At 42.2% G+C, this 27,311-nt stretch overlaps 1 protein-coding gene across 15 annotated transcripts in view; it reads left to right on the forward strand.

Moving 5' to 3' along the window:
- Positions 1-27,311, forward strand: part of KCNMA1 (potassium calcium-activated channel subfamily M alpha 1) — a 561,760-nt gene that overhangs the window by 289,396 nt on the left and 245,053 nt on the right. For all 15 annotated transcript variants that reach the window (XM_081007630.1, XM_081007632.1, XM_081007631.1 and 12 more), the window contains exon 4: positions 26,784-26,877. In XM_081007630.1, coding sequence (XP_080863756.1) covers positions 26,784-26,877 — 94 coding nt within the window. The remainder of the gene's footprint in view (positions 1-26,783; positions 26,878-27,311) is intronic.

Here is a 27,311-nt window from a genome sequence, read left to right on the forward strand (position 1 = left end):
TAAGGCACCTTACAGTTTCCCCACCCCTGCTCCACAATATCGGTTTCTGGCCACATTACGATTGAGGCCATAACTGAGATGCTACTTACAAAGAAATATTGCAAAAGTACATAACCCAAGTCCACTTTTTTGCACTTAGTATCTTTATAACTGGTCTTATCCATCCAAACCAGCCCAAAGCAATAGAACATAGAATTATGGCTACTCTAAGTCACTAATGGTGGGTACACTGCCATAAATGTGTTTGTGTGTGAGAGCAAGAAAAAGAGAGAATGCCAATTTTGTTTGCTAGCAGCATAGTGTGTTCAAAGCACTATACAAACACTGCCACTGTTATTATCATTTGCCAATACATTTCAATGGGGCTTGTGCCTTATTATTAGTAGTAGTAGTAGTAGTAACAGTAATATTGAGGAGGATGGGATTACTTCACTGTCTATGGAAATGGTGCATTGCAGATTCTTATCCAAAGGCCTTTAAGTCTAAAAACAGACATAAGGGAGACAACAGAAGAAGGGAAGATAAAGGAGAAAGAAAATGCAATTATACATGATCTGAATAGATAATGTGCAGCTGTGCTTGGTGAATATATGAATACTTACTGATATTAGAGCCACAGCAGTAATGAGGTTCAAAATTCCACCTATGAGAAAATCACTATTTCTCAGTCTACCTACCTCAAGGGGTTGTTGTGAGGGACTCCCATATATGACACCCTGAGCTGCCTGGTGATTTGTGTATTCATTGCGGTAGAAAGATTCCCATCTCCCAGGAGGACTCCAGGAAAGTAAGATATAGCACAAGATAAACCAGTGAGCTCAGTTGGCATGGTGCTGATAACAACAAGGCTGCGGTTTCGATGCATTGCAGAGGTTGGATTAAGTGATCCTTGAGGTCCCTACGACTCTATGATTCTATAATGATTCTTACGTCCCAAGAACTCTGTCTTAACTGAGGAAAGGAAGGGAAAGGAAATAAAGAACGCGAAATTCCATGGTAGATTATATACATCTAGTGCTAATGTTGACAGACTCTTCTTCCCCACCCACCCACTTTCTTTCACCCTCTTTTTGTGATTTTCTGGCTAATGTGCATCTGTTTGTGAGTGGCTGAAGCTGTGATTATGTATTTAGGATTACTGCTGCACTCTAATACAGAAAGCTAAAATGAAATTTGTTAGCAATCAGAGAGTACCTAAGTTTCTAGTGATGTGAGATGCAAGCATCCAGACTGCCGGGATGTTACATACCATATGACTCGAGGCTGGCAAAAAGCCACCAGTCCCATATTTTCTTGTAGTCTACCAAAGTGGTGCTTATTTTTCTGGGAGAGGTTCTGCTGCAATTCTAATACGATTAGATCAAGTCTGGAAGTACAAAACACAACTACATGTCTCATCTATTCTCCCCCTTAACTATTCTCCCAACTTAGCTGTGCCCTGACATCACGGTGTTCTCTCCACCACCGAAAAATAATGTACATTTCTCTATCTCTGCCCCACAGCACTATGATGTAAGGACATGATATATATGTTGTACTGGATGCTAGCTCCAGTGGATGCTAGCTCCAGTATTCTGGTTAGTACATTATGGGTATTATGTGCATGTAAGCATTCAGCATAGTTTTAAAGCCATGGGGTTGAGTACTAAAGCGAGTCAACTGCTTCTGCTTTTGGAGTGCTAGTCAAACTCCCACAGAGAACTTTTGTATATTTCCCAAAGGAGTGGGTGGAATAAAATGCCTGTTTCACAGAATAGCAGAAGTATATTATGTTCTTGTTTTCATCTGTATGGTGGGGGGAATAGCTTATCAAGAATGGAGGAAAAGGGGCATTGTTTGGATCATATTATAGCATTTTAATGATACCATATCTGGCATGAAAGAGGGCAATGCCACTCACACTTTGAATTTAATTGGTGTTCTGGGGCTTCATGCAAGTCTGCCAGGTTCTAGTAGGCTGGAGCGTAGATGGCTTTTGCAGGACTGGGGTTGTGGGGAAAGCAGAACCAGGTTTGAACCAGAAGGCAAGATAAAAGAGGAATAATTGGCAGGAGGGAGAACAACTGGGTTGAGAATCTGGATGGGGACAAAGACTGATAGGAGCTCCTCAGGGCCAGCCACCAGACTTTGTAGGTAACCATATAGGATACTGAACCTACAGAAACCTAGTGGTGGAAAAGCTTTGCAGGAGAACATGTCTATAGCACTGTGGAAGAGATCAAATTATTCTTCTCTGAACTTTTGATACTTGGGTTGCAGACTTTCCACCCCAACTTCTCTCCCCCCCCCCCGACTTCAAATTAGAGGCATGCTTCACTCTCATACACCAAAGCACATGTTAAATTATTATTGTTCAGCTCCTGAAATAGTGGACATCCTAGCAGCCAGACAGCTCAGTTGATATGACCTCCTGATGGTTTGTCCTCCTCTTTGCCCAATTGCTATGGTACCGTACTTACTGGGTAATGGTGATGCCTCTGTAATTCCTTAACATGTACCAGTTGCAGGAACAAGCTGCATCAGGAAATTCTGACATATCTTGCTGTCCTTTTTCCTCTATATGGTGACTTCCATGTTTATCAGTGACTTTGCTGCCCTTTTGCAGTGTTGCACTTAATATTTATAGCTTACCCTTACGCATCTTTTTCTTTAAAAAAAATCCCACTGTCTCCTGATTTTAATTAATCAGCATTTCATTTTGAAGAGAAGCATAACCTGAGGATGCAGGTGCTCTTAATCCAAGATATTACAAAGCTGCAGCAGACCAACAGTTTTACTGATGTTAATGTCTTGTTAATACCTTAGAAACCACCCCTTTGCTTGCTTGAAATTAGAACATTGGAATCAGTGGTTCCTTTCCAGGACCTTTGCAAGATATTTGGATTTATTGAAGCTTGCTGCAGACCTCTTGATGTGCTAACAACATACAAAGAGCACCCATCATTTTTAAATGGATGAGTAGAAATTATTTAACGTCATCATCAACAAAGAGGGCACCTCTTAATTTACATGTGTTTCTTGAGAGCATCAATTTCTCAGAGCATCAGAATCTCTCTCTCTCTCTCTCTCTCTCTGTGTGTGTGTATGGTGGAAAACCATGTCCTCGGGTGAATCTCCAATAATTTATAGCCTTCAATTTGTTACTGCTGCTGTGAGAGATAAATGCATCCAATCTTAAAGCCTCGGGGAAATCTGCAGGTCTGCCAGAAGACACTGAATGAATAACAGAAAATTGCCCATTGTGTATGTATTTCATCTAAACAAGAAGCAATATGGAAATATATTTATATTCCTTCTCCATCCCTCTCTGTGCGGCTGATGGCCATTTTTCATAATATGGCCGTTGCATGAAGGCTGCTCGAAACTACTTTCATGGTTGTTCCTCCATTTGGTGAGATGGTCATATTGCCTTGGCTTGTTGGTCTCCTTGACATGGTTGTCTTTGTTCTGCTACAAGTTGCCACCAGAAGCATTTGATTACAAACCACAAGGTGGGGAGTTGACTGAGCGAAGCAGCTGCTAGACATGGGTGGTTTAAATAGCTCCCCCGGGGCTCCCATATCCTGAGAAGCAAGAGTTAATTCATTTAAACCCACATGCCTTGGATTAATTGAATGGTGAGTTGGACTGTAAAGTGCAGACTCTTACAAGTAGTTAAGGTGCTGTCCCAAAACTTATTCCTTTCAACTGGCCCCTCTGAAGTCATTTGGACTAATGGAGAAATATCAGATTTGTAAGCCACTGACAGTTGAACTCATTCATTCTAGTGCCTTTTATACATTTTATACATATGTTTAAAAAGGAGAAATAAACACTGGTCTCATGTTTTAAAGCCTAATTTTCAGTCCATCTGGTTTCCCCACCACCTCAAAAAGTATATTCCTGCATTGCAGGAAGTTGGACTAGATGATTCTCAGGGTCCCTTCCAGCTCTACAATTCTATGATTCTACATCCTAAAAATGGAGAAGGTATGGAAAAGAACACCTAAAGTGGGTCAAGTGGGGTTACCATTCATATGATGTTTAGTTCAGAGACATAAGAAGACACATGCAACAATATTAGCAACTCAGCTTAATCAAATAAAACTGATTTGGCAGTAGGTTGAAGCACTGACAGGAGGAAGTTTGTCTTTGCACAATGCATAATTAACTTATGGGATCCCTGACATGTGATTTGGTGATGGTTGTTAGCTTAGATGGCTTTAAAAAGAAGTTTGACATGGAAGATTGATCTATCAACACTGAGCAGTTACTAGCCATAAGAGCCAAATTGAACTGCTAAGTTTGACTGCAATATACCTCTGAATGCCAGGGGCAAACAATGTCTTGCTTCTGGCCTTCCTGGAGGCATCTGGCTGACCGCAGTTGGATGCAGAAGATAGGTGCCAAGTCTGTTTCAAATTAAAAGGGTTGGCTGTCAATATAGCACAGGTCAAAGCTCTTGTGGATTTTATGCCATTTGGAGTTGGGAGTTGATCTCTGCAATGACAGCAGTAACCCCTAATTGTTGTAAGTCCCCTGGTTACACCAGTTCCAGATCCTAGAATTCTTCCTAGCAACAAAGGACAACAAACCCAAGAGCAGTGAAAGCAGAAAAAAGCACCATTTGCCAGGTACAATCATATCATAACAGCTCATTTCCTGTATGTTTCTGAGCCCAATTTACTAGTGTTTAAAGCCCTAAATGATGTGGGCCCCAAATATCTGAAAAGGCCACCTTTTAGGTGTTACAACCATTAGAGCAGACCTTCTTGGTAGTTCCACCGCTCTCAGAAGATTTGGTTTGTGGTGACCTGGGAGAAGACATTCTCTGTGGCAACCCGTAAGTTGTGGAATTCCCTCCCCAAAGAGGTGTACAGCTTTCACCGTATGCTGGAGATGCATCTCTTTACCTTGGCCTAAAGTTTTGTTTTAAATTATTGTGACCTGCTCTGGGACCTTAGGGAGATGGGCAAATGATAAACAAATAACAACAAAAACTTGGGGAATAACTACTCTAGTTCTCATTCTCTAGATATTCTCTAGATAACACACTTGACCCATCACAGATAGAGATGAACATTCCATTTCATTCTTTCTTTCTAGAGCTTATTTAGCATTCTGCTTCCCTTGTTAGCATAAGAACAGCGTGTTGTTATGCAGGCAGTGTTCAGCCTGAGCCAGAACTGCCGGGTAAAGTCCAGAGAACATAGCAAGGAACAAATACACTAAAGCAAGAATGTTTTAAATTAAAGTTGGTTTTTAGATGGTATCATCCACTGTGTCTGTTTATGCTTGCTGTGGTTTTTTTATTGTTTTGTTGTTATTCTGGTATTGTTTCTTTCTCTCTCTCTCTCTCTCTCTCTCTCTCTCTCTCCGGTTTTAAAATGTTCTAAGTACTTTGGACGCAGTGGAAAGACAGAATATACATTTTCTGAAATAGGTAAATTTGACCCAAGGTCGTGTATTTTCTGGCATATTTAAATCATATTTATCATCTAATATAGCATTCACATAACTGCATAGGTGACCCTTCCAATATCAGCCAAAATGCACTTAGATCACTCTAAGTTTGTTTGTAATTCACTTACAACTTTTTAATAATAAGATTGCTAATTAAAATAATATAAATATTAGAAAACTGGCATTACAGGGAAGGCCAGAATATAGACCACAATCCACTGCGGGATAATTGGCCGTTTTTTGTTTTTGTTTTGGTAGTGCAGATATTGCTTGCTGTTAGTTATTGCTGGGGTTCTTGCAAATAATATTGGACTAAGTAGACCTTTGGTACAAAAAGACAGTTCTTATGTAAGCATTTTTACTCAGGAGGGTCAGCTAACATAGATTATTTAGGGCTTACTTGTTAAGAGATCCAAAGTATGCACTGTTGCATTTTAATTGAATATGCATTGGTAAGACTGTGGGGATTCTATGAGGAAAAAGTAGGCTATGCAAATTTGAAGTCAAGCCACTTCTGGTGTAGCATATAACTTACTAGATTGTGTCATTGTTCTGTTCTATATTATGGTCATAGCAGTAGGAGGGCTCCATTCTAAGCAGGGCTTCAAGACAAAGGTTCTGATTCCAACAAATCAGAGCAAGAGTTCAGGATCCAAAGATCAGCCTGGACAGTTCCATCTGTTGCTCAGGGTAGAGGACTCATAAGAACATGCCTTTCTGAGATCCTTGGAAGATGGGTGGGGAATACAAATGTGAAAGCAGAGACATTGGTTGTTTTTCCTATAACTTTGTGCTGCTGTGATACCCAGCTTAAATACATCTGTGAGCATATTCATTAAAATTATAATAACAAACAAGTAATACTCTAGCAGAACTTTAGTATACAGTAATGAATATGAAAGCTGGATTTCAGCTGGCCTTGAAACAAAACCTGGGGTGGCTTGCTCCTGTACCTTTGCTAGAGGTTTGATAGAAATCAGCAGATAGAGCTTTTTATGGACTGCAGATAAGTATAATTACCTGCTCATTGCTGTGGATCAAGCTGCAGGTAAAAGGACAGCTATAGGGAACAGTTTGAAAGTTGGCAATCTAGATTCTGGCCATGCATTTTATCAGACTGTGTTTCTGTGCAATCCATGGGGCTTGGATATGATACAGCTTGATGGATTGTGCCCAGTGGGTTACCATTAGTATAAGAGAAATACAATGTGCATTCAACAATTATTATGACAAATGGATGTTTTGTACTTTAGAGTGGAGATTTCTCATTTACCATCATGGCAAAGCTTCATTTTCCCTGTCAGCCTTGTGCATTTTAACCAGTGAAATAAGTTATTAATAAGCTAGATGTTTGTGCTTGTATCATTTATCAGAATATGCAAGGGAAAGGAAATCCATTTTTCCTTACCCCATGCATTTAAATCTCTGTTAATGGCTTATCAGACTTGGATCTCTGTTAATGACTTTGTTAATAAAAGAGATGATTATTAGCTGTATGGCATACATTTTTCCAACAGCAGAGAATATTTGTCACCCAAAAACTATCAATAAACAGACATTAACTGCTGTTCCGGCTCCTCCTTTAGATGGACTTAGTGATGGAGTTTGTAACACCCAAATCATTTGCTTAAGCACATATGTGAGAACTCTGTTCTGTGTGGTGACTTTTTTGAGCATTTCCGGAAACAATGGACCTTGCTTTGTTCTCTGTCATACACAGTTCACACAATAATGCATAAGGAAGTTGGACTGTGACCTATGTTTGTGTCTGAATTCTTTGGCTTTACAGCAGGCTTCCCCGACTTTCTCCTCTCCAGATGTTTTGGACTACAACTGCTATCAGCCTGAGCCAGTTTGGCCAATTGTCTGGGATTATGGGAACTGTAGTCCCAAACATTTGGAGGGCAATGGGTTGGGGGAAGTTTGCTTTGGACAACAGGTGCATTACAAAGAAGAAGCGAGAAATAATGCCTGATGCATAATGGAAGTGGTTAGGACATACATTCCTGAAAGCATTTTCAGTTTCTAGAATGTGTTTCCAGGGTGTAGTGAATATGTCCTTAAACCTGCCTATATATTATTTTTAAAAACCCTGTTTAAATAGCAAGCTGAATCAGGAAATGTTACTATTTTTTAATGGGCATTATCCTTCTCCTCTGCCCCCTGCAACTGAAAATTTGCAGATACAATCCATATGCTTTCTTCACTGGATTCATGTTTACAGAATTGAAAAGTACATAATCTTAGGACTCTTTGTTTTCCCCCAACCCCAGATGTGTGAAATAGTATTCTAACCAATGTGTAGTTACATATATAATGCCTATGAATAGTTTATATTATATGTGTGTAGCTCTTATTATGTATATACTGAATGCACTCAACTATTTGGCTTGCGCACCTTAGAAGTTCACAAGCATGACTTCTAAGTTACTTTGCCCCATAGCTCCTTGCCTTGCACAGCTTCAACCAGAACTGCTGGCTTTGTCAGCAGAGCTTATAATTTTATTGAATCAACTAGCAAGCACTAAGCTAACTGTATGCATGCATAGGGCTTGTAGACATACCTGTTCATGTTTGAAAGTGCTTGTGTGTGTGTGCGTGGACTTGATCAAATTCAAAAGTTGTTTCTTAGTTACATGGATATCCTTTTAAAAACTGAATGGATACCCTAGTTCTTGTTGAAGGTCATCTGTGATTTAACTGTGCTACAAGGGAAAGAGTTTCAAGCTACAGGGTTCCATTGAACCGGCTGTCTAAAATTTTAATAGGTTTTTGTAACATTTTCCTGCTGGGCAAATGCAGTCCACAAACACCACTGAACTGTATGGGGCAGGTTTGGGAAACATTTGGCCGTCCAGATGTTGCTATGCTACAACTCACACTGTCCCTGTCCATTGGCCATTCTTGCTAGGGCTGATGGGAGCTTTAGTCCAGTGACAAGATGAGAGGGCCAAATATCCCCCACATCTCGTATGAAGTATAGAATTTAGGAACTACTGAACGCATGTAGTTTTGTATTCAGCATGCTTAGTTTGCAGCCCTCAGAATTAATTTGTTAAAATTCTATCATAGCCTTTCTCCAAGGATTTTTCAGTCTCACAACGGTATAAGGTTGAGAGATAGTGATTTGTCCAAGGAAGAGATTTATACCTGGTTTTCCACATCACAGCCTAGGACTCTAGCCCAGGTCTACACACTTTGTAACAGATACACATATGCTCAGGTCAAACACCATGTGCTGTGGTTTGTCAGGTACACAACCTGCTGTTTTCACCCCTTGAAGTCCATCACAGACAGCTAAAACAGGAGATTTATTGTGCCCCCGGTGAGCCTCCATACATAGTTAATTCACTACTTTCACCTTAGTAGGTCATCAGTTGTGCAAGCCTGCTCTCGGAACATGCTATCACTTGTGCTGCCATGCGCACTTCTCAGTATTTGGCTCAGGTCCAAAGACCTGCACTGTCAAGGATCATATAATGTGGGCAGACAGTTATGAACGAAGAAGTAAAGGTGAGTTTCCACTAGGAAGTGAGAGTAAATAAGAGACAGTGGGGAAATGCAGAGACAGTCTTTTGTATGTGTGTACATGCACACAAATATACTTGGAAATGTACACTGTTGACTGACTCTCTGATAGCACAGGAATGGCACACGATTTAAAGAAACGTACAGTGCCTTCTGAAGGGCATGCATTGTACAGATGTTCATGTGGGATTTCTTCTTTCAGTTAAGAAAAAAACATTCTCTTCACGCTGCCTCAAGATAAGTTTAAGGATTCCTGTAAGGATGGGTTGCTGTTGTTCTCTTGCCCTTGCAAGAGAGAGAGAGAGAGAGAGAGAGGGAGGCAGAAAATCTGCTCAAGGGATTTCTGCATTTTCAAAGCAGTTGTGAAAAAACCAAGTGCTAAATAAAATAAGCTCAGAATTCAGGTCTATGTGGGGCAGAGGGAAATTCTAATTCAGAAGTGCAACTGTGAAAATGAAGCCTGTGAAATATTGAAGACACATGTTTAGGCATGTGGCTTCCAGCAACCTGTTTAGTACTGGGAACCTTCCACTAAAGGGATTGTTTTCATGGCCTAGCCTGGGTGGCACCAGGGCCATGACTTGCTGTACCAGGAACCAAGTGTGAAGTGCATGTTTAGCAACCGGGTTCCCTGCAGTTGGAGAACCAGTGCCTGGAATGCGGCAAGCAAGTGATGTTGCCCTTGTTAACCAATGAAGACTTGCTAGCATTTATACCAGCCCAGAGCCAGCAATCTGCCTGCTAAGCATTGGGGAAGTGAAATTAGGCACAGATTTCCTTGTAGAAGCTATAGGCATTTCAAGGATTTATAAGTAAAATGTTTCTTACCTTGAACGTCTTGCTGGGGGATAATGATCTACCAAACTTTCCCATGTGATGTCTTTTATGTGTCATGTTTTCCACATAGGAGAGCTTTCGTATCATAACAGATCACCACGTGAAGTGGTTTCTGGTATGGGCACTGGGTTCTAGATGAGATCGCACTGGGATAGTTCTGACTATATTTAATGCTATTTCAGTGGGGCTTACACAGGAGAACTCCACTGTGTGTGTGTGTGTGCTGGTGGGGAGGGGAGCCCATAGATTCTGTTTTTGTGCAAGGAGTGTGCTTTGAAGTAACTTGGGAAGTACCAAGATTACACTGCTGTTATTCATTCAGGGATAAATGACTTGTGACTGCCTTTTCCAGTGTGCCCAATTTTAATTGACGTTTAAAGCTCTTCTGTGAAAGGGATCCTGAAATACTTGCCTCTTGTGAATGGTCCTAACATTTACATAGAGTGACCACCTTTTTATAGAGTACAGCCATAGAGCACAACATTACTCGTACTATTTACTTGTAAATACCATTCAGTATTTCAGTCACTGAGTGCAACTCCATTGACACAGCCTCACATAATATTTTTGCTGCTAGGCTATACCCCTTCAGATGGGGGAATGTTTGAATATTTCACCCATATGAAACTCATTCAAAACTAATATGATGAAGGGAAAGGTTTTGGCACTCATGATGCAAACTTTTAAAAATAGGGCTGGGTATTCAAACATGAAATAACCACTCCTCCAACCATAAGTGTGAAATGGCACAACCTTGTAAAAGCTGCAGTGTATGATATTGGATAATGTGCTTCTGCACTAAGTTGTGGGATTCTGGAGATGTACAGATGAGGTGGTCAAGCAAATAACTATCTGTGGCTTGTTGGAGTTAGTGCTGGTTCTTTTCAAGCTGCAGAAAGGTCATTCATCTGCTAAGGAGCAAGGAAAGCTTGAGCACCCTCTAACTTACCTTCCAGTTGGTTCAATACATTGCACATTGATACCTGTGGAAAGTAAAATGCTTTCAGATTTGGCAGGTGCTGTGCTGGGAAGCCACCTTGAAATTTATTTGTTTTAACAATTGGAGCTGTTCCCCAATTGCTTAGTAAGGTGGACGTTTTAAGAATGGGTGTGTGCTGATACCTAATCAATGCCTTGTGGTTTTTTCCTGGATTTTCAAAATGCCGTAAAAAACAACAACAAGGTCTGCTTTTGTGCTATGTACAGTGTATTTTTACATCAGTATAAACTTTACAGCCTATGTCTTCATTGCTGAAATAACCCACCTCTTTCATATCAACTCTTACCTAGGAGCCGCTCTGCAGACTCATTGATGTAGGTTCCCCCTCCCCCTGCATGGCAGCCAAAACCAAGCTGTTGGTTTCACTGCATGATGCAACGTCATATGTTGGGGGTCTTCCAAGACCAATGTAAACTTTGTCCGCATAGTGCTTGGTGCATGCCAACATGCTTATTCTAACAGCCAGTACACTGAATGCGATCTAAGCATTAAGTGCATGAACCCAATTTGAGACCATGGATCTGTGATAACTTGAGTTTAAATTATGGCTATGATGTTTCATATTTTGATGGGACTAATGAGGCAGTCTGTCTTTCAAGTTAGACCCCTCGTTGGCCCCGCTCTCACTTGATGACTTCCTATTACTGTTGGCTAGATAGTGAATGACATAAGCAACTATTTGAGATTTCACAGGGGGAGCAGGTGGAAGAAGAAGCATAGAAATCTTGACTCACACTAGTCCTATCTCTTCTGTACTTCATGTCTTTATATTAATCCAAATTTCATTTGCTTAGTTAGAGCCCCTTCCTAAACATCTCTGTTGCACTGAAAGTGAGATGGCTTAAAGGGAATAAATACACATCTTTGAGATGGAGTCCTGTCTTTCTCTTTTGTTCCTCTGTAAAAAGCACTGTGTTCATTGCTGGCACTATAATAAGTAAACATATGTAATATGATAAAGGTCAAATATTTCTGCCAGTTGCCAGACCTGTTATAGGCACCATGCATTCAGCTGCTGGATCTGGGGGAGGCAATGTATGCTGTTTGGAGGTACAATGATACGAAAGGGAGAAAACAGGGAAAGAGACAGTATTGTGGTCTTTGGAATGAGAAGCAATATAGGTCCTGAAGCAAGAGAGTGGAAGCTGAGAAGTATGTAGGATCAGGTTCCATCAGAAACATGTTGAGTCCCTGAAAAAAAGATGGCTTTGCCATTGGTTTACTGGCTCTGCTCTTGTACAAGCCTGATGTACAGAATGCAGCAGTAAGAATTTCCCATCACTCACATCTCAGTGCCAAGGAAAGCTTCACCTGCAACAATTCTGCCTGTCAGGCTGCTGTTAAAGGCATTGGAGGAAAGCGTGTAAAAAAATTAGCAACTGGACCCAGTTCTTAAATCATCTCTGACCACTGACCTTGCCATCTATAGCTGCTGAGAGTTTGAATATGCTTGAAAAGTTGTCATAGTTTGCTTGTTACAAGAACTTGAGCAAAAACACAGAGTCCAGTCCTTACTAAAAAAAAAGAAGGGGGGGGTCTTACTCCTTTGAATGGAATGTTTCCAGGTAAGTATACTTAAGACTGCAACCTCAATCAGCAAAACAGTGTATGAGATTTGAAATGAAGAATTCACCACACAATCTGGTATGTGTTTACTTACAAGTATGTCCTATTGTGTTCAATGAGGCTTACTGTCTAGTCACTATGTTTAAGACTGCAGTCTTCATCTCTCAACCATCCTAAAGAGCACTACATTAATTTTCTTTTTGAAAAGCCTTAGTGAAAATGCATTCTAAAAATCAGGAGGAAATGAAAAATTTAGCAGCACTTTAGCAAAATGGTTCTTGATTGACTGCTGTCACTGGCTACTTTCAGATCATTGTAAGCCTCCATTTGGTACTAGAGATTGGTCACACAGCTTTTGTCTGCATTCTCTCTTGCAATGTAATAATCTGCCTGTTTTCATTTCAAGATTGATTGGTATTCTGTACAAACCCATGACAAATGGGAGGGAGAAAAGTGCATGTTTTAAACTTGCGAAAAGAGCTTTGAATGATGCCAGTATTTTATTGCTATCTTGAGCATGAAAATGAAAATTATGTAGATGAAAAAGATTGCAAAGGTGCAAAGAAAAACATCTTAGTCATTTGTCTTTTACAGAGGTTAGTGGAAATATTTGTTTGTTTATTTAAACATTTATACACCTCATTCTCTGTCACAAAGGGAGTCTATAATCTGCCCTAAAACCATCTAAAAGCCATCTCTCTCTCTCTCTCTCTCTCTCTCTCTCTCTCTCTCTCTCTCTCACACACACACACACACACACACACACAACAATAAAGCAAATACAAAAAAATAAACAAGAAATGCAGTCTGTAGAAATTCAAGTAAAATATAAATAGAACAGCATCATCTAATAGCCAGCCAGCTGAAAGTCTGATTCTGACCTTATGGTTGAAGGACAACAATGATGGAATCAATGTGCATTTCAGAGCATGGGTGCCAACATAGCAAAGGCATAGTCCTGTTCTTACACAGGTAATGGGTATAGTCCCATTTCACTGAATGGGAAGGAAGTGGTTATATGAGAGATGGAGTTAGTAAAGTATAAAGGCCATTTCTTTACTTTAAAATGTTTTCTCTTGCTTTGATTAGACAGCAGGAGAGATGGTGCTTTCTCAGTCCTCATTTAGAACAGGACCGACCAGCCTGTGGCCCAACAGATGTTGTTGGACCAGCTCTCATCACCCTGACCATTAGCTTTGGTGTCTTGATGGGAACTGCAGCCTAAAACAGCTAAAGGGTTAAAGGGTGTCATGTTGGGGAAGGCTGCCCTATGAAATGTTTTCACTTGAGTCTCATAGCTCCCCTTTGGATAATGTGTGGAATGATGAAACCTTGCCCCCTCCATATGATTCCTTCGGGCAGGGGAAGATTACTAGTGTTATGTGGCTACTATTTTAAAGGCACTGTTTTTCACATGGCTTTCCATGGAAGCCTGGAATTCCTTGAAAACTTACCAAGGGCTCTCCAGTGAAAAGAACAGTAATAACACATTGCCGAGAGATAGATTAGCACCACTGCCAGTGTTCTGCAATAGGCAGATGATGGAGCATTTTGAATGCGTTGTAGGCCATGCTTTCAGAACAAACAGGGATTCCTTGCTGGACCTCAAACTGGGAAACATTCCATTTTGAAAGTAGAAGACTGGAAAGATGTGTCAGATCCCTGTTTTAGTCAATGGGATCACTACAGTGAGCCTCTGTGATTAGCAAGTAGCTTTGCCTGAGGCACACTTTGAAGGATCTATTTGCCACAAGTTCTGCCCCCTCGCACCCCTTTTTGCATTTTAACAGCCAACGGGGATGGGCAGATTTTGCTGATGAGCTCCAGGTTAAATGACTAGTAACTCATCCTATATGGTCTGACAGCGGAAAGAGAGTAGAGGGTTACAAGAGTTGAGCCTGAGCAAGTGCATCCGCAGCACCATACATTTAGACTTCATAGTGTTAAAGTTCAGGATTTCCACTAAATTCAAGCCCGAAGAGTAAGAGATTTGACAAGTGCATCTTTTGGTCTTACTGTTGCACCACTGAAGACCTCAGCGCAAAATGCAGTAGCAGATGACAAAATTACATTTCCGTGGAAGGCTGATAGATCGTCACACACTTGCATGGTGAAAACAGTAAATCACTGTTCTGCTCCCAAGAACAATATACTGTTCTGAATCAGCAGATGAGACAGAAGTCTATAATCAATATTTGTTTTGTTATAACTGAGTTTTTCATGTCAGCCCCAAATTTAGTCTGGTATTGATAATAAACTGACTACCAAGAAAAGAAAATATAAAATATTATTAATCAAGTTTGGCAGGCGTAGCCTTTGGCACTCAATCTATAAGAGGTCACCAAGCCTTATTGTTGAGACTCATTAGTCACTTACCTTCTCTACAGAATTAGATATATCTTGTGCAACCTACATGAATCACTCTCTCTTTGTGTTCTATATATCTAATCAATCACCTAGCTTCTGAGACATTGGGTAGATTTCAATTGATGGTGTTGTGCTCATTGGGAGGACTTTTGATCAAGCAGATCGGAAGAGAAGAGTAGACATATTTTTGTCAATCTGCTCCTGAGGGGGGCGGGGACAAAGTGGAAGGTGGTGTGAGAAGGAGGGAATCTGCATAAATGTCCTCATCCATTTGTGAAGAAGAAGAGTTTGGATTTGATATCCCACTTTATTACTACCCTAAGGAGTCTCAAAGCTGCTAACAATCTCCTTTTCACTTCCTCCCCCACAACAAACACTCTATGTTTGTGAGTGAGGCTGAGAGACTTCAGAGAGAAGTGTGACTAGCAGTTGCATGTGGAGGAGCGGGGAATCGAACCTGGTTCACCAGATTACGAGTCCACTTCTCTTAACCACTACACCACACTGGCAGATCAAAAGCCCTTTTGGGCATGCAAGGGCACCAAGTGGATTGCACCCATTCATTCTACAATTTTTAGAGATTTGTCAGAAGTTGCACACCCTGCAGTATTGCCAACTGTTGATTCAGGCTGAGGTTCAAAGGATCATGCGGCTAGTTCTGTGTGCCCAAGTGAGCTTCCCTTGCCACATGGAAACTGAAATGACTTTCTATGGCAAAGGGAGCGTACAGTGGTACCTCGGTTTATGAACTTAATCCATTCTGGAAGCCTGTCCTTAAACCAAAACCGTTTTTAAATCGAGGTGCGCTTTCTGTAATGAGGCCTCCTGCCGCCAGTGTCCTTCCACTGTTCAGATTCCATTCTTAGACCAAGGTAAAGTTCACAAACTGGGACACTACTTCTGGTTTTGCGGAGTTCGTAAACTGAATTACTTCTGGTTTTGCGGAGTTCTTAAACCGAGATACCACTGTAGTTGCTACTCAAAGCCAGACATTTCATTGTGGTGTGTCTGTTGGGTAGGGCTTGTGGATTGTTCCTTTTTGAACTAAACAGTATTGTGATAGGTTTTGTCATGGCCCTTCAGTGATGGAGGAGGAAGGAAAATGGCAGCATTTATAATTAAGCAGGATCATTGAGATCAAGAGGTAACTACTGAACTCATCCTGCTGTAGCCACATTTGTTCAAAATAGTCCCAGACTTACACCTCACCTCTCTCTCTCTCTCTCTCTTACACACACGCACCTCTTAATTCTGTAGACAGATATATCCATGTACTTTATAGAGGTAAAAAAGGAAGAAATATCAATCACTTCTCACTCCCTACATTGCAGACATGGGTCCCGAAATATTGGGTTGGGGCAATTGACAGTAATCTGTGTTCTGTTATCATTATTATTATTACTACTATTAGTAGTGTTATTGCTGTTATTTGAACTTATTTGTAACTATTTTTATACAGAAAACCCTGAAAACAACTTACAAACGTACATTAAAACCAGGATACAACTAAAACAGTGTAAAAGCTAAAAAGCACCAGTTGGCTTAAGTGCATGGCTTTGGGTAAGCAAGTAGCAGAAACCATAATAGTAATAGCAGAACACTGCATTACTCATACCATGCAAATGAATGGGCTCAGGAGATAAACTTGCAGTCAGTCACTTTGCTCTTCCATGGGTTTTGTTTGTTACCCCCATAGCCCCACTGACAAATGCTTTGGCGTAACTAGACATGTTGTCTAAATCTAGGCTTGTGGTCAAGCTATAGCCAAGGTTTATACTGGCCATTGCTTTTCACTGGGCAGCTAGATGGGTGTCTCAGATTTGGAGACATCCATAAATTCATCATTGACTTGCAAAGTAACAAATCTAGTTCTCTTGCATGATAGAATTAGAACAGAGGCAAGGAATTGAGGACTTGTTGGTGTTGGAATTCTGCCTGGGTCAGAGGAATGTGCCACAAGCGTAGGCACCGGCAGATATTCCTGTCGACCTCCCCGCGTTTCCCAACCTCTGCTGATAAGCAGGCGAGGTCCGGCGATTCTTCTCAGATGTATGAGAGGAACACACCGTTCTTCCTCTCTCCCCTTTGGTGTCCCCAGGGAGGGGAAAGAAGCAGACAGAAAACTATTTACATCATTTATTTCTGCCTCTTACATCAGTACAGAGAAACATGTCTGCACTCAACAACAGCAAAAAAGAAAACTCATCCCAAGTACATCCAGTACGGGTCATATGACACACACACACAGACTGAGCTAACATCCGGTGCTCAGTACAGAATGGACTGCCCCTTTGTTCCCATGGCAACAGTCACAAACATCCTGTCTGGCTTTCCAGCCACAAGCAGCTGGCTGAGCTGCTAAAGCCTTTGCTTGCTGCAGCATTGGTGCTTTATGGTAACATACTCCCCCTAAAGTAGCAATGTGTGCTGCGAGCAAAGCGTCATCCAGAGAAGAAAACAAACAGTTGTTATATTTATAACATTCCCCTGTTGTTTCAGTTCCACCCTTGGAACTACCCGCCACTGGTTTAACCAATGTACCTCTCTGGTTGTGTGACTTCGCATTACCTCGGTTAACAACTCTCTGTTGTGCCTTTGTCTCTGACTCAGACACAGCTTCAATCTGTCCTTGGTCGTTTACAATAGCAACATATGCAAGGTTAGCAAACTCCTTTGAATACCTCTTGGGTGGTACACCCTTCGTTGCTCTCTCAGACCTACGTAAAAGTTGCTGCTCTTCTCTGCTTTCTGGTTCAGCCTCTGAACTCTCTGGAGAACCAGTACTAAGCTTAATCAATGGTTCATCCTCCTCTTCTGAGGGTCTAGTCATTATGTGAGATTTCCTCTCAATGACTGTGACAACTGAGCTGTCTGAGCTATCGCTGTCATCATCAGTACTACTGAACTCAATAAGATCAAACTCATCATCATCATCATCTGAACCGTTTCCTGTGGGAAATGTCTGTACTACCCGCTCTTGCTTTGGAGCACTCTCTAGGAACTTTGTGAGAATCACCTGACCAGATTCAGACAAAATTACTCTGTAGAGACCTTTTTCATAACCCACAAAAATGCCTCTGGCATTCTTTACTCCACCTGGAGCTTCTGTTCTCACATGAGACCCGAAAACCTTAAAATAGGCAACAGAAGGTTTTCTATTGAACAGCTTCTCAAAAGGAGAAATTCCCAAGTCTTTTGAGACCTTTCTCAACCACACATGAAGATAGGACGTTAGCGATTCGGCCCAATATTCATGTGGCAAATGTGAACTCAGCAATTGCGCATTCATCCCCTTTTGCAATTCTTTGTTCACTTTTACACAGACCCCCCTGTTCCACGCTTCTTGCGAGACTGCCACTTTGTGGTCTATCCCTTTTCCATCCAGGAACTTCTGAAACTTCTGTAACAGAAAAATTTGCTTCTCATCTGTGAAAAGACAATCAATGTTAGCATCATGCATACTTTTAACCTTGTCACAAAACTCCTGAAACTTTTCTAAAGTTTCTTGCGGTTTCTCCATCATATAAACCCAAGAATAATTAGTGAAACAATCCACACACAAAAGGTAATACTTTGCACTGCCTCTAGATGGTTCTAGAGGACCAATCACATCAGCATACACCCGCTGAAATGCTCTGTCGACCTTCTTGGTGAGCTTCCTGGTGCTCGCACTGGTCACACCTGCAAGAGAGATTTCGTTAGAAACAGAAGAATTACATTTCATGTAATCACTTTGATCAAAAATCAACAAATACAGTCCATCTTTCTCTTTGGCAGTAAGAAACAGTTCTCCATCTTTGTAGATCTTGCAGCTTTTAGCATCATAGGACAGTTTCAGTCCTTTCTTTGCAATCTGCGACACGCTCAGCAGATTAAATCTCAGTTCTGGAACCAGGTAAACATTGCTTATAGTCAAGTTCAGACTCTCAAGATACACAGTCCCAATTCCAGTCGCTTCCAACTCCTGACCGTTGGCCTGTTTCACAGTGAAGCTTTGCTTCTTCAACGTCGAAAACAGTCCTCTGTGCAGGCACATGTGAACCGTTGCGCCCGTGTCAATTATGAACGAGTTCCCAACATCTGGCGTGGTTCCTTTCGCCATCATAGCCTTTGCAGGTTTCACCTGGCACTTGGTATGGCTTTTGCCTGACACCTGAGGCTTCGTAGAGCTGCTCTTTGCTCCTCTTGACTGGCGCGGCTTCTTACAGTTTCGCTGTAGATGCCCAGTCTGTCCACAATTGTAGCATCGGACAGCACTCAATGCTACACCATGCTCTCCAGTAGCATCAGCAGTGGGGGAATTAGAACTCTGTTCTTCCCTCCCCCTGTCTTTTTCTTCCAGTGCAGCAAGTCTGTCGTGTTCATTCAGGACCACAGCACAAACTCTCTCCGCGGTCAGCTGCGCGGCCGGTAGGGAACCAAGCTGACTGGCAACAACCTTGTAGGTGTGGCTAAGGCTGTTTATCATCATGAAGCAAAACACTTCCTCCTGAAGACGGAAATTGCGTTCCACCATCTGTTGACGCAGAAACTTCATTTCTGTCAGGTGCGCTTGAACATCTCCATCAGGCGCAAGTCTCAGATTGGTCAATTTCTCAAAATACAGCAACGCTGAAGAACCAGCATCTCTCTGATGCGTTGTACGCAGCGTGTCCCAAACCTCTTTCGCATTTTCTAAATGCTGAACATGCACCAACTGATCATCTGAGACACACAGAATTATAGCAGTCCTGGCCCTTACATTCTGTGACTCCCAACCTCTGGTTGGTGCTGCAGGGATGGGGTTTTCAATTACATCAAAAAGCCTCTGATTCTGCAGCAGGGCCTTCATCTTTACAGACCAAGATGAATAATTGTCATTGGATAAGGGAGGTGGGCAAGGCAAAGCTCCTTTCTTGGCATCCATCTTGAAGCCAAGCCTCTTCAGCTTTCCAGCCCACACTCTCAAACAAACTGTAAAATCCAACAGTTGTTTTTTTCCTTTCTCACGCAGCAAACTGCAAATTGTTTACGCTCTTTGCACCTGGCAGCTAAACTCAGGCTGCTATCGAAAAGTCCCTTCCAAGAGCTCGTAAACCTTGTAGCCAAAACATTGTCTGGTTTTGTTTCGCTTTCCCAGGCTTACACTCAGAGTCCAGCCCCTTTGCCAGTAACTCTCCAGGACCGTTACCTAGCAACAATGCATTTCAATAGGACTTCTTATCTACCACAAGAATTTGTGGAATGCAGGCTGAGCTTCCAAGCTGCAGGCCTCTTCCTCCGGAGCTTTTGTTTTCTTTGAAACGCAGCTCCGTGAACCAGGGAATTAATCTTCCTGCGTTCACACTTTTAGCCCAAAATGCAGCATACCTTGAACTTTGTTGCTCTGGAAAACACCTCTTCTTTCCATCAGCTGTCTGTGGAGCCTCTGGCTGTTCTCAGACGCTTCTCTTCCTCCTTGGAGCAGAGGAGGACAATCCACCAGCCTCTCATGCAGATGTTCGATGAATCGCAACCATCCGAAGGCTACCACTGTTGGAATTCTGCCTGGGTCAGAGGAATGTGCCACAAGCGTAGGCACCGGCAGATATTCCTGTCGACCTCCCCGCGTTTCCCAACCTCTGCTGATAAGCAGGCGAGGTCCGGCGATTCTTCTCAGATGTATGAGAGGAACACACCGTTCTTCCTCTCTCCCCTTTGGTGTCCCCAGGGAGGGGAAAGAAGCAGACAGAAAACTATTTACATCATTTATTTCTGCCTCTTACATCAGTACAGAGAAACATGTCTGCACTCAACAACAGCAAAAAAGAAAACTCATCCCAAGTACATCCAGTACGGGTCATATGACACACACACACAGACTGAGCTAACATCCGGTGCTCAGTACAGAATGGACTGCCCCTTTGTTCCCATGGCAACAGTCACAAACATCCTGTCTGGCTTTCCAGCCACAAGCAGCTGGCTGAGCTGCTAAAGCCTTTGCTTGCTGCAGCATTGGTGCTTTATGGTAACCCAGAGGTGGCTCAGTTGTGAGGCAAGGAGAAGTAGCACGTTTTGGACATCACTGGATTTTGGATTCTTTAATGTGGAGCTGAGAGGAGGAAGTGTTTATGAATATAATGGTGATAAAAAGGAAAAGCATGTTGGAGGTTTATTATATATTCATGCTATCGTTATTGTTGTATACTGCTTGTAAAACTGCTGCTACTGCTGTTTCTGCTGCTGCTGCTACTCATAAATTTATTGTAGCCAAAGACCATGACAAACATATTGTCAGGGCTGCCTCAAGTCTCAGCTCACAAAAGACCAACACCAATTTCTTCTTATATACAAAAGTGTTTATTGGAGTTCATTGTTTGCTTCACATCCGAGGCGCGCAGCCCCACGTCTGTTACCCTTAGACCGTTGAAGTCCCCTCTGAGTCAGTCCCTCCCCTGCACCAGTTTAAGAGGCTTGCGCTGCTCCACCTCTTCCTCTCTTTCCTTTTCCGCAGGGTCTTCCTGCCCGCTGGGGTTTCGCCCCTCCTGGATTCCCCTGACGCGGAATCCCCAGATTGCTCTTGCCCCCTCCTGCGGGCTTTGGGACCTGGCTCCTCCTCCGGGCTCCCTATACTTCCGCGCGCCTCCACATTTGAACTTGGCGCGCGCGCCCAACCTCTAACTTTCCTTTTGACAGTTACACTACTCCCTTCACTACTCCCCTCCCCTTCCGGGAGGGTGGCTTGCTCCGACCTCCCTCCCTTCTCTGCTGCCGGAGCTGCTTCCCCTGATACACTGGAACCTCCACCCCCTTCGCTGCACTCTGGCGGGGAGGCTGGTCCTGACGCCCAGCTGCCACTTTGGGATCCCCCGCTGGCCCCCTGCTCCTGACACGTCCCCCCTGGGGCTCCCCTGGCCTTGACCACCGGCGCCCCCTTCTGGGAATCCTCTGATTCGCTGGAAAGACTCATGGAATCTCTTGAGTCATTGTCATCCTCTTCCTCGCTGTCCTGGGATTCATCCCCATCGCTCTCCATCTCCTGCCTACCCTGTGCCTCTGTCCCTGAACCCCTGACACATATGTTAAGCGATAGTATTACTAAAATAATACAAAGCATACCTCCATAATACAGGCATACCTTGTTTTACTGTGCTTCGATTTGTTGCTCTTCACAGATATTGCTGCTTACAAGGGCATGGGCGCAGCTGCAAGCAGCCAATCTGCTTCTGTTATGCTTTGTTCTCAAGAGTGGCTACCAAGGGGGAAATTTGGTGTTTCTAATTAGTTGCAGGTCCCTTCTGGATTCTATTCAGAAGAGCCAGTACCTTAGCTAACTGTTCTTCAAGGTCAAAGCACAAACCCCACAAGTGTCCTAGGGAAACCGGGACATCCAAAGTTTCAGGGGGTGGGTTAGAGAGAGAGAGAATGGCAGTCATTTTGATTACCATGATCTTGTGTGATTTCATGGCACTATTCCCCACCACCACCAAAAAAGGGCTGTAGTCTAGGGCTGTGCCCCAGCATAGATTTCTGGACGAAATATGGCAAAGGAGTTATGGATGCTTTATCTAAGGCACTGCAGGTTTGTGCTTATGTAGTAACCATGTTAAAACTTCAGAGTATCCATATTCAGTCAATATGGTCTTCTAAGCATTTCTTATCAGTTAAAAAAACACCTAGCCTGAACAGCTGCTCTCCCAACACCTGCTCCACACCTGCCCTCCAGTTAAAATATATGGCTTTGAAGCCCACGTAGAAGTAAAATAGATCAAACATGTATGTTCTTTGCCTGTTTGTAGCAATTAACATTAACTGCTGAGCCAACGGGCTTTAAGACTGTTCTGATAGAAACAATCCACTGGCAAGCTCCCGCTATGCAGCAGTGAAATGAACAGAAATTGTGCAACAACATTATTATTTCCCATGGTGCTTTCATAACAAAGCTTCCTAGTGGAACATAGACCTTGAGGAATTTTACTCAAGGTTGATGCACTGAAATTAGTAGACCAAATTTAGTTGTGTTCATACATTTCAATGGGTTTACTCTAAATATATATATATATTAAGTTGTCTACAACCCAGTGACTTGGGTCGGATCTGGCTAGGCCTGTGTGGCATCTCATACCACGGTGTTAACTGGGCATATATGTATATGTCTTTGAATTTCAGGCATCTATGCGGGCAAAACCATTTGGGCTTCCATTTGCAGTTAATCTTTCCCTTGATTATATATTAATGTGCTGGTGATATATCAGTGATTGAAGCTTCTCCTTCTTTCGCATTTGCTGTTTATCAATGCCACCTTCTGCAGTCGCCCCAATTTTCATGTTTCATTTAAGTTTTAATGACAACCCGCCCAGTCAGCACTCTTTCTAATTGTTAATTGGAATGCTGCAGAGGTTTTCAAGACTTCCCCAGTGCACTGCTAATTAATTCCCAGCAAGTTTGCAGGACTGCAGGAAGAAACTACCAAAATCCGCTGTATAGGGCCTTCTGTTTTGTGCATCTTGTCTGGGATACTGTGGTTCATTTAATAGCCCTGTTGATGCATAAATAAACAACTTATTCTGGGTTATTCATGTTATGAGTTGGGCGGGGTGGGATAGAAGGAAAAGTGATCGATTGATGTAGCTGAATTGGCCTAAAGTGGAACAAAACGAAACAAAAATACATATTTTTAAAATTCTGCTATTCATTCAGCATTCTGTCCTCAGCTGCCTGTGAGAAACCAGGGAGCAGAACGAGAGCACAAGAGCGCACTGCCCTCCTGTGGTTTCCAGCAACTGCTATTCAGAAGCATCGCTTCCCCCAACTGTAGAGGTAGAGCATAGACATTATGGCTAGTAGCCATTGATAGAGCATCAATTTGCCCAATCTTCTTTCAAAGCCATCCAAGTTGGTTGCCTCCACTGCCTCCTGGGCGAGCGAGCTCCATAGTTTTTGACTATGCACTGTGTAAATAAGTATTTTCTTTTAACTGCCCTAAATCTCCCAGCATTCATCTTTATTGGATGTGCACAAGGTCTAGTGCTATGGAAGAGGGATGCATAGTTTTATAAACTTCTGGCATGTCACACCATACCTGCCTTTTCTGTAAACTTAAGAAGTTATAGGTGCTGTAACCTTTTCTCATGGGGGGAGCCACTACATCCCCTCGACCTTTTCCAACTCTACAATATCTGTACTGAGGTGAAGCAACCTGCTGTCAGGATCTTAAAGGCTAAGCTTGTGTTTAAGAGGTGTTTGGTATGCGATGATTGTATTTGTGGTGTCACAGCTTAGCTTTGTGTAACAGCAATCCCACATCAGGGGTTTGCTGCAACTCAGCTCTTGCCATGGTGAATATGTACAACTAGTTTTTTTTTGGTTTTTTAGAGGAAATGTATGGAAGGCTCATTACTCCACCCTCATTGCCAAGTAATTTCCTGACGGGAAAAGAGAGAGTGATGGCGCATGGCAGCCATTTCACTATCCACTCTTGCCATGTGATAATTTCGACTATCGCTTCATAAACACAGGGCTGGATCCAGACTGGTAGTTATGCCTAAACCCCATTGAATTCAGTGGACCCTAACTCTCAGTCTGGATTCAGCCCATAGTCTGGGAACTTGACAATAGTTACTTCCACTGCAACTAATCCTTTGCAGAATGGTTCCATACAACTGTGCTTTTTCATGTGTTGTCTGTTTGGTTCGGTTGACTGCAGATTTCTGTGATGATGATTGTCTGGAAAGAAATCAGTATGTGAAAATAAGCCCCTACCCAGTCTCTCTGGCAATCTTGGACTACTAGTAGTACACCATTTTAGACTGCACAATATTGGACTACAGTACTGGGGCACTTTAGACTGCAAGTGAGGGGAGGGGAAAACATGTCTGAATCATCTTAATTGACAATTCCCCACACATATCTGAAAGGAGGCTAGCTAGAACTCATCTCCTTACTAGTTTTTGCATTGGAGAAGCTTCTGTTGGAAGGGTTGCTTCGTGGACTTCAGAAGAAGCTTACAAAGCAGATGCATTAATGTCTCACACTTCTGCTTTTCCCGTTTCTGTTACAATGACAATGTGGGAGCTTGCATATTTCATCCCTTGCCAGGTCTATGGTTTTCAGATACTTGGAGGATCTGGAAGTGGGTGAGATGCCTGACTCTCATTCTGCATACTCCGGGAAAAGTGTGTGTGTGGGGGGGAGAGAACAGGACTGAAAGCACAAGTTTTTCCTTGTTCTGGTTTCCTCACTTTTCTCTAATGTATTAAAGCAAGATTTATTTTTGGTTGATTTGCTACCAAGACAATGTGAGATACTACCAAGAACACCACAAATATACCGTTTTGTCCTTTATTTATTGCAATTGACACTGTTTCTATAAGACTTGCGTGTTTAATATTTTTGATGCAACATTTGCAAGTAGTATTTCAAAACACTGTGAATATGGCGTTGGTTGCTACCAAGTCTTCTTAGAACTGTGCGTCACTGCCCTTCAGGGAAATGTTAGCAACTATAAACGTGCCTGAGGATAAAGCAGGGGCATGCTGTTATCGGACTTGTTTGAGCTGCGATGTTTGCAAGTAAATGGGAACCTGGCTGCATGTGTAATACCCTCAAAATCCAGCTAATTTCCTTCCCTGCCTTCAGTTAGATCAACAACATTCAGAATGCACAGAACCTTGCTTGTTTAGCAATTTAGCCTTGCACCTGCAGATGTAGCGCTATACTAACTGGTATGATATATGTAGTGATTTATTTGTAAAAAGAAGAGTCATGGAATTTCTCCTTAATTGTCATTTTCCTTCCCGTTACCTCAAGCGTGTATTTTTTACATCTCCTTCCCAGAATTAAGTAACTTCTAAGCATCATTCCTGACCTCTGTATGGTTATGCTGACTGAATGGTAACTTGTTACAAATTTTGGGACATGCTACTTAACCTGGGGACTGTGATCTGCAGTCTTTCCAACCATCTCATAGGACCATCACAAATAAATCACAACACACACACACACACACACACACACACACGTGCATATTTTTCAATTTGTTGCAACCTGGTTTATTGAAGCATACCACAGTACCAGTTTGTATAGAGTATGCTAAAGAGTTGGATGTGCCCCTTTTAAAAAAAGCAAAACTAGATTTTGCAAGGCTGCCTGAGAAAGAGAGGGGAATCTGAAATCTGCATGTGAAAATTAACCCTTAGAGTCCTGCTTCTACTCTTTTAATTTATGTTGTTCTGCATTAATTCTAACAGTGGGCTATGCTCTTCTTTCTACTAGATTCATGGTACTGTATTTGTAAAGAAGCAAACAAGTCTCTCCCCCAAGTTGCTAATATCCATAAGCAACTCTCTTTATATTACATTAACCAGAAAGGGGAGTGCGTAATATAAGATGGCATTAATTTGGTGGGGGCTCTTTTTAGAAAACTTTCTGAAATTGTTGGTGTTACTGATTTACAAGATGCTGTTTCATCCAAAATACACAAAACATTTTTATAATGAAATAAAGTTTGCTAGATTTTGGGTTGCCAGCTAATGGGGGGGGGGATGGCATGCTCTTGTACCTTTAACAGCAGTTGAATCTGCAGGAATTAGCAGATGAAGCTTTTCGCATGCATAGGCACCTACTGTTGCCTGTAGAGCCACCTGCTGTAACAGGCAGAGGAACAAGACCTGCTAAAAAGTTGGCAACCCAAATTTGATGATTGAACTGTTATAGCTTTACGTACCTGGTAGAAAGAAGCCAGTTCTTTAAGGGTTAATGTGGGATTGAGGAATCCTAAGAGATTTTCCTGCTTGTCATTCCTTAAAAGTGCCTGCATGTTTCTGCTCACCTGTTGCAAGTAACAGGTGAACAGTAAGAATGGCTGACAATACAAAAACAATGTTCCAAATATTATTATTTCTTTCAATGCCTGTGTGCTTTAGAAATAATGGAAGAGCCAGAAGCAGTGTATAATGACTGAATCCTGTCCATTCTCTAATCAAAATGATAACAGTGGCCAGCTGACGTTACTTTTGCCATACTTCTGATATGCAAACTTCATTCCCTCTAGTTTACTCTGGTCTTTTTTTCTTTTCTCAAATAGCCCAATAGAATCTTGCCAGAATTTCTACAAAGATTTCACGTTACAGATAGACATGGCTTTCAACGTGTTCTTCCTGCTCTACTTCGGCTTGCGGGTAAGTGCAAATATCCATATTGCTTGACTTGAGGGGAGGGCGAGGTGCCACAGTGTTTTTTCCCCAGAGGCACTTGTGGGGATAACCGGGGGGGGGGGGGGAGCCAGCGGCCTAAAAGTGTCAAGCAGCAACATACTGCTATGGATGCGCAAAAGTGTACAAAGGCCATCATAGTTGCCAGTACCTTTTGAGTAAATTGGTTTTCATGTGTGGTAGGTGGGGTTTTTTTGGTTTATATTTGGGAAGCCAAGTTTGTCAAATTAAAATACAGTGGTACCTCGGTTTTTGAACGTCTCGGAAGTCGAACATTTCGGTTTCCGAACGCGAAAACGCATAAGTAACTGCTTCGGTTTTCAAAAGCTTTTCATTTGAATGTGCCACACAGCTTCCATATTGAGTTTTCCGTAAGTAAATGCTTCTGGAAGTAAATGCTT

Source organism: Podarcis pityusensis (genome assembly GCF_964106645.2).
Source record: "Podarcis pityusensis genome assembly, chromosome: 5".
In the NCBI taxonomy this organism is placed as follows: Eukaryota; Metazoa; Chordata; class Lepidosauria; order Squamata; family Lacertidae; genus Podarcis; species Podarcis pityusensis.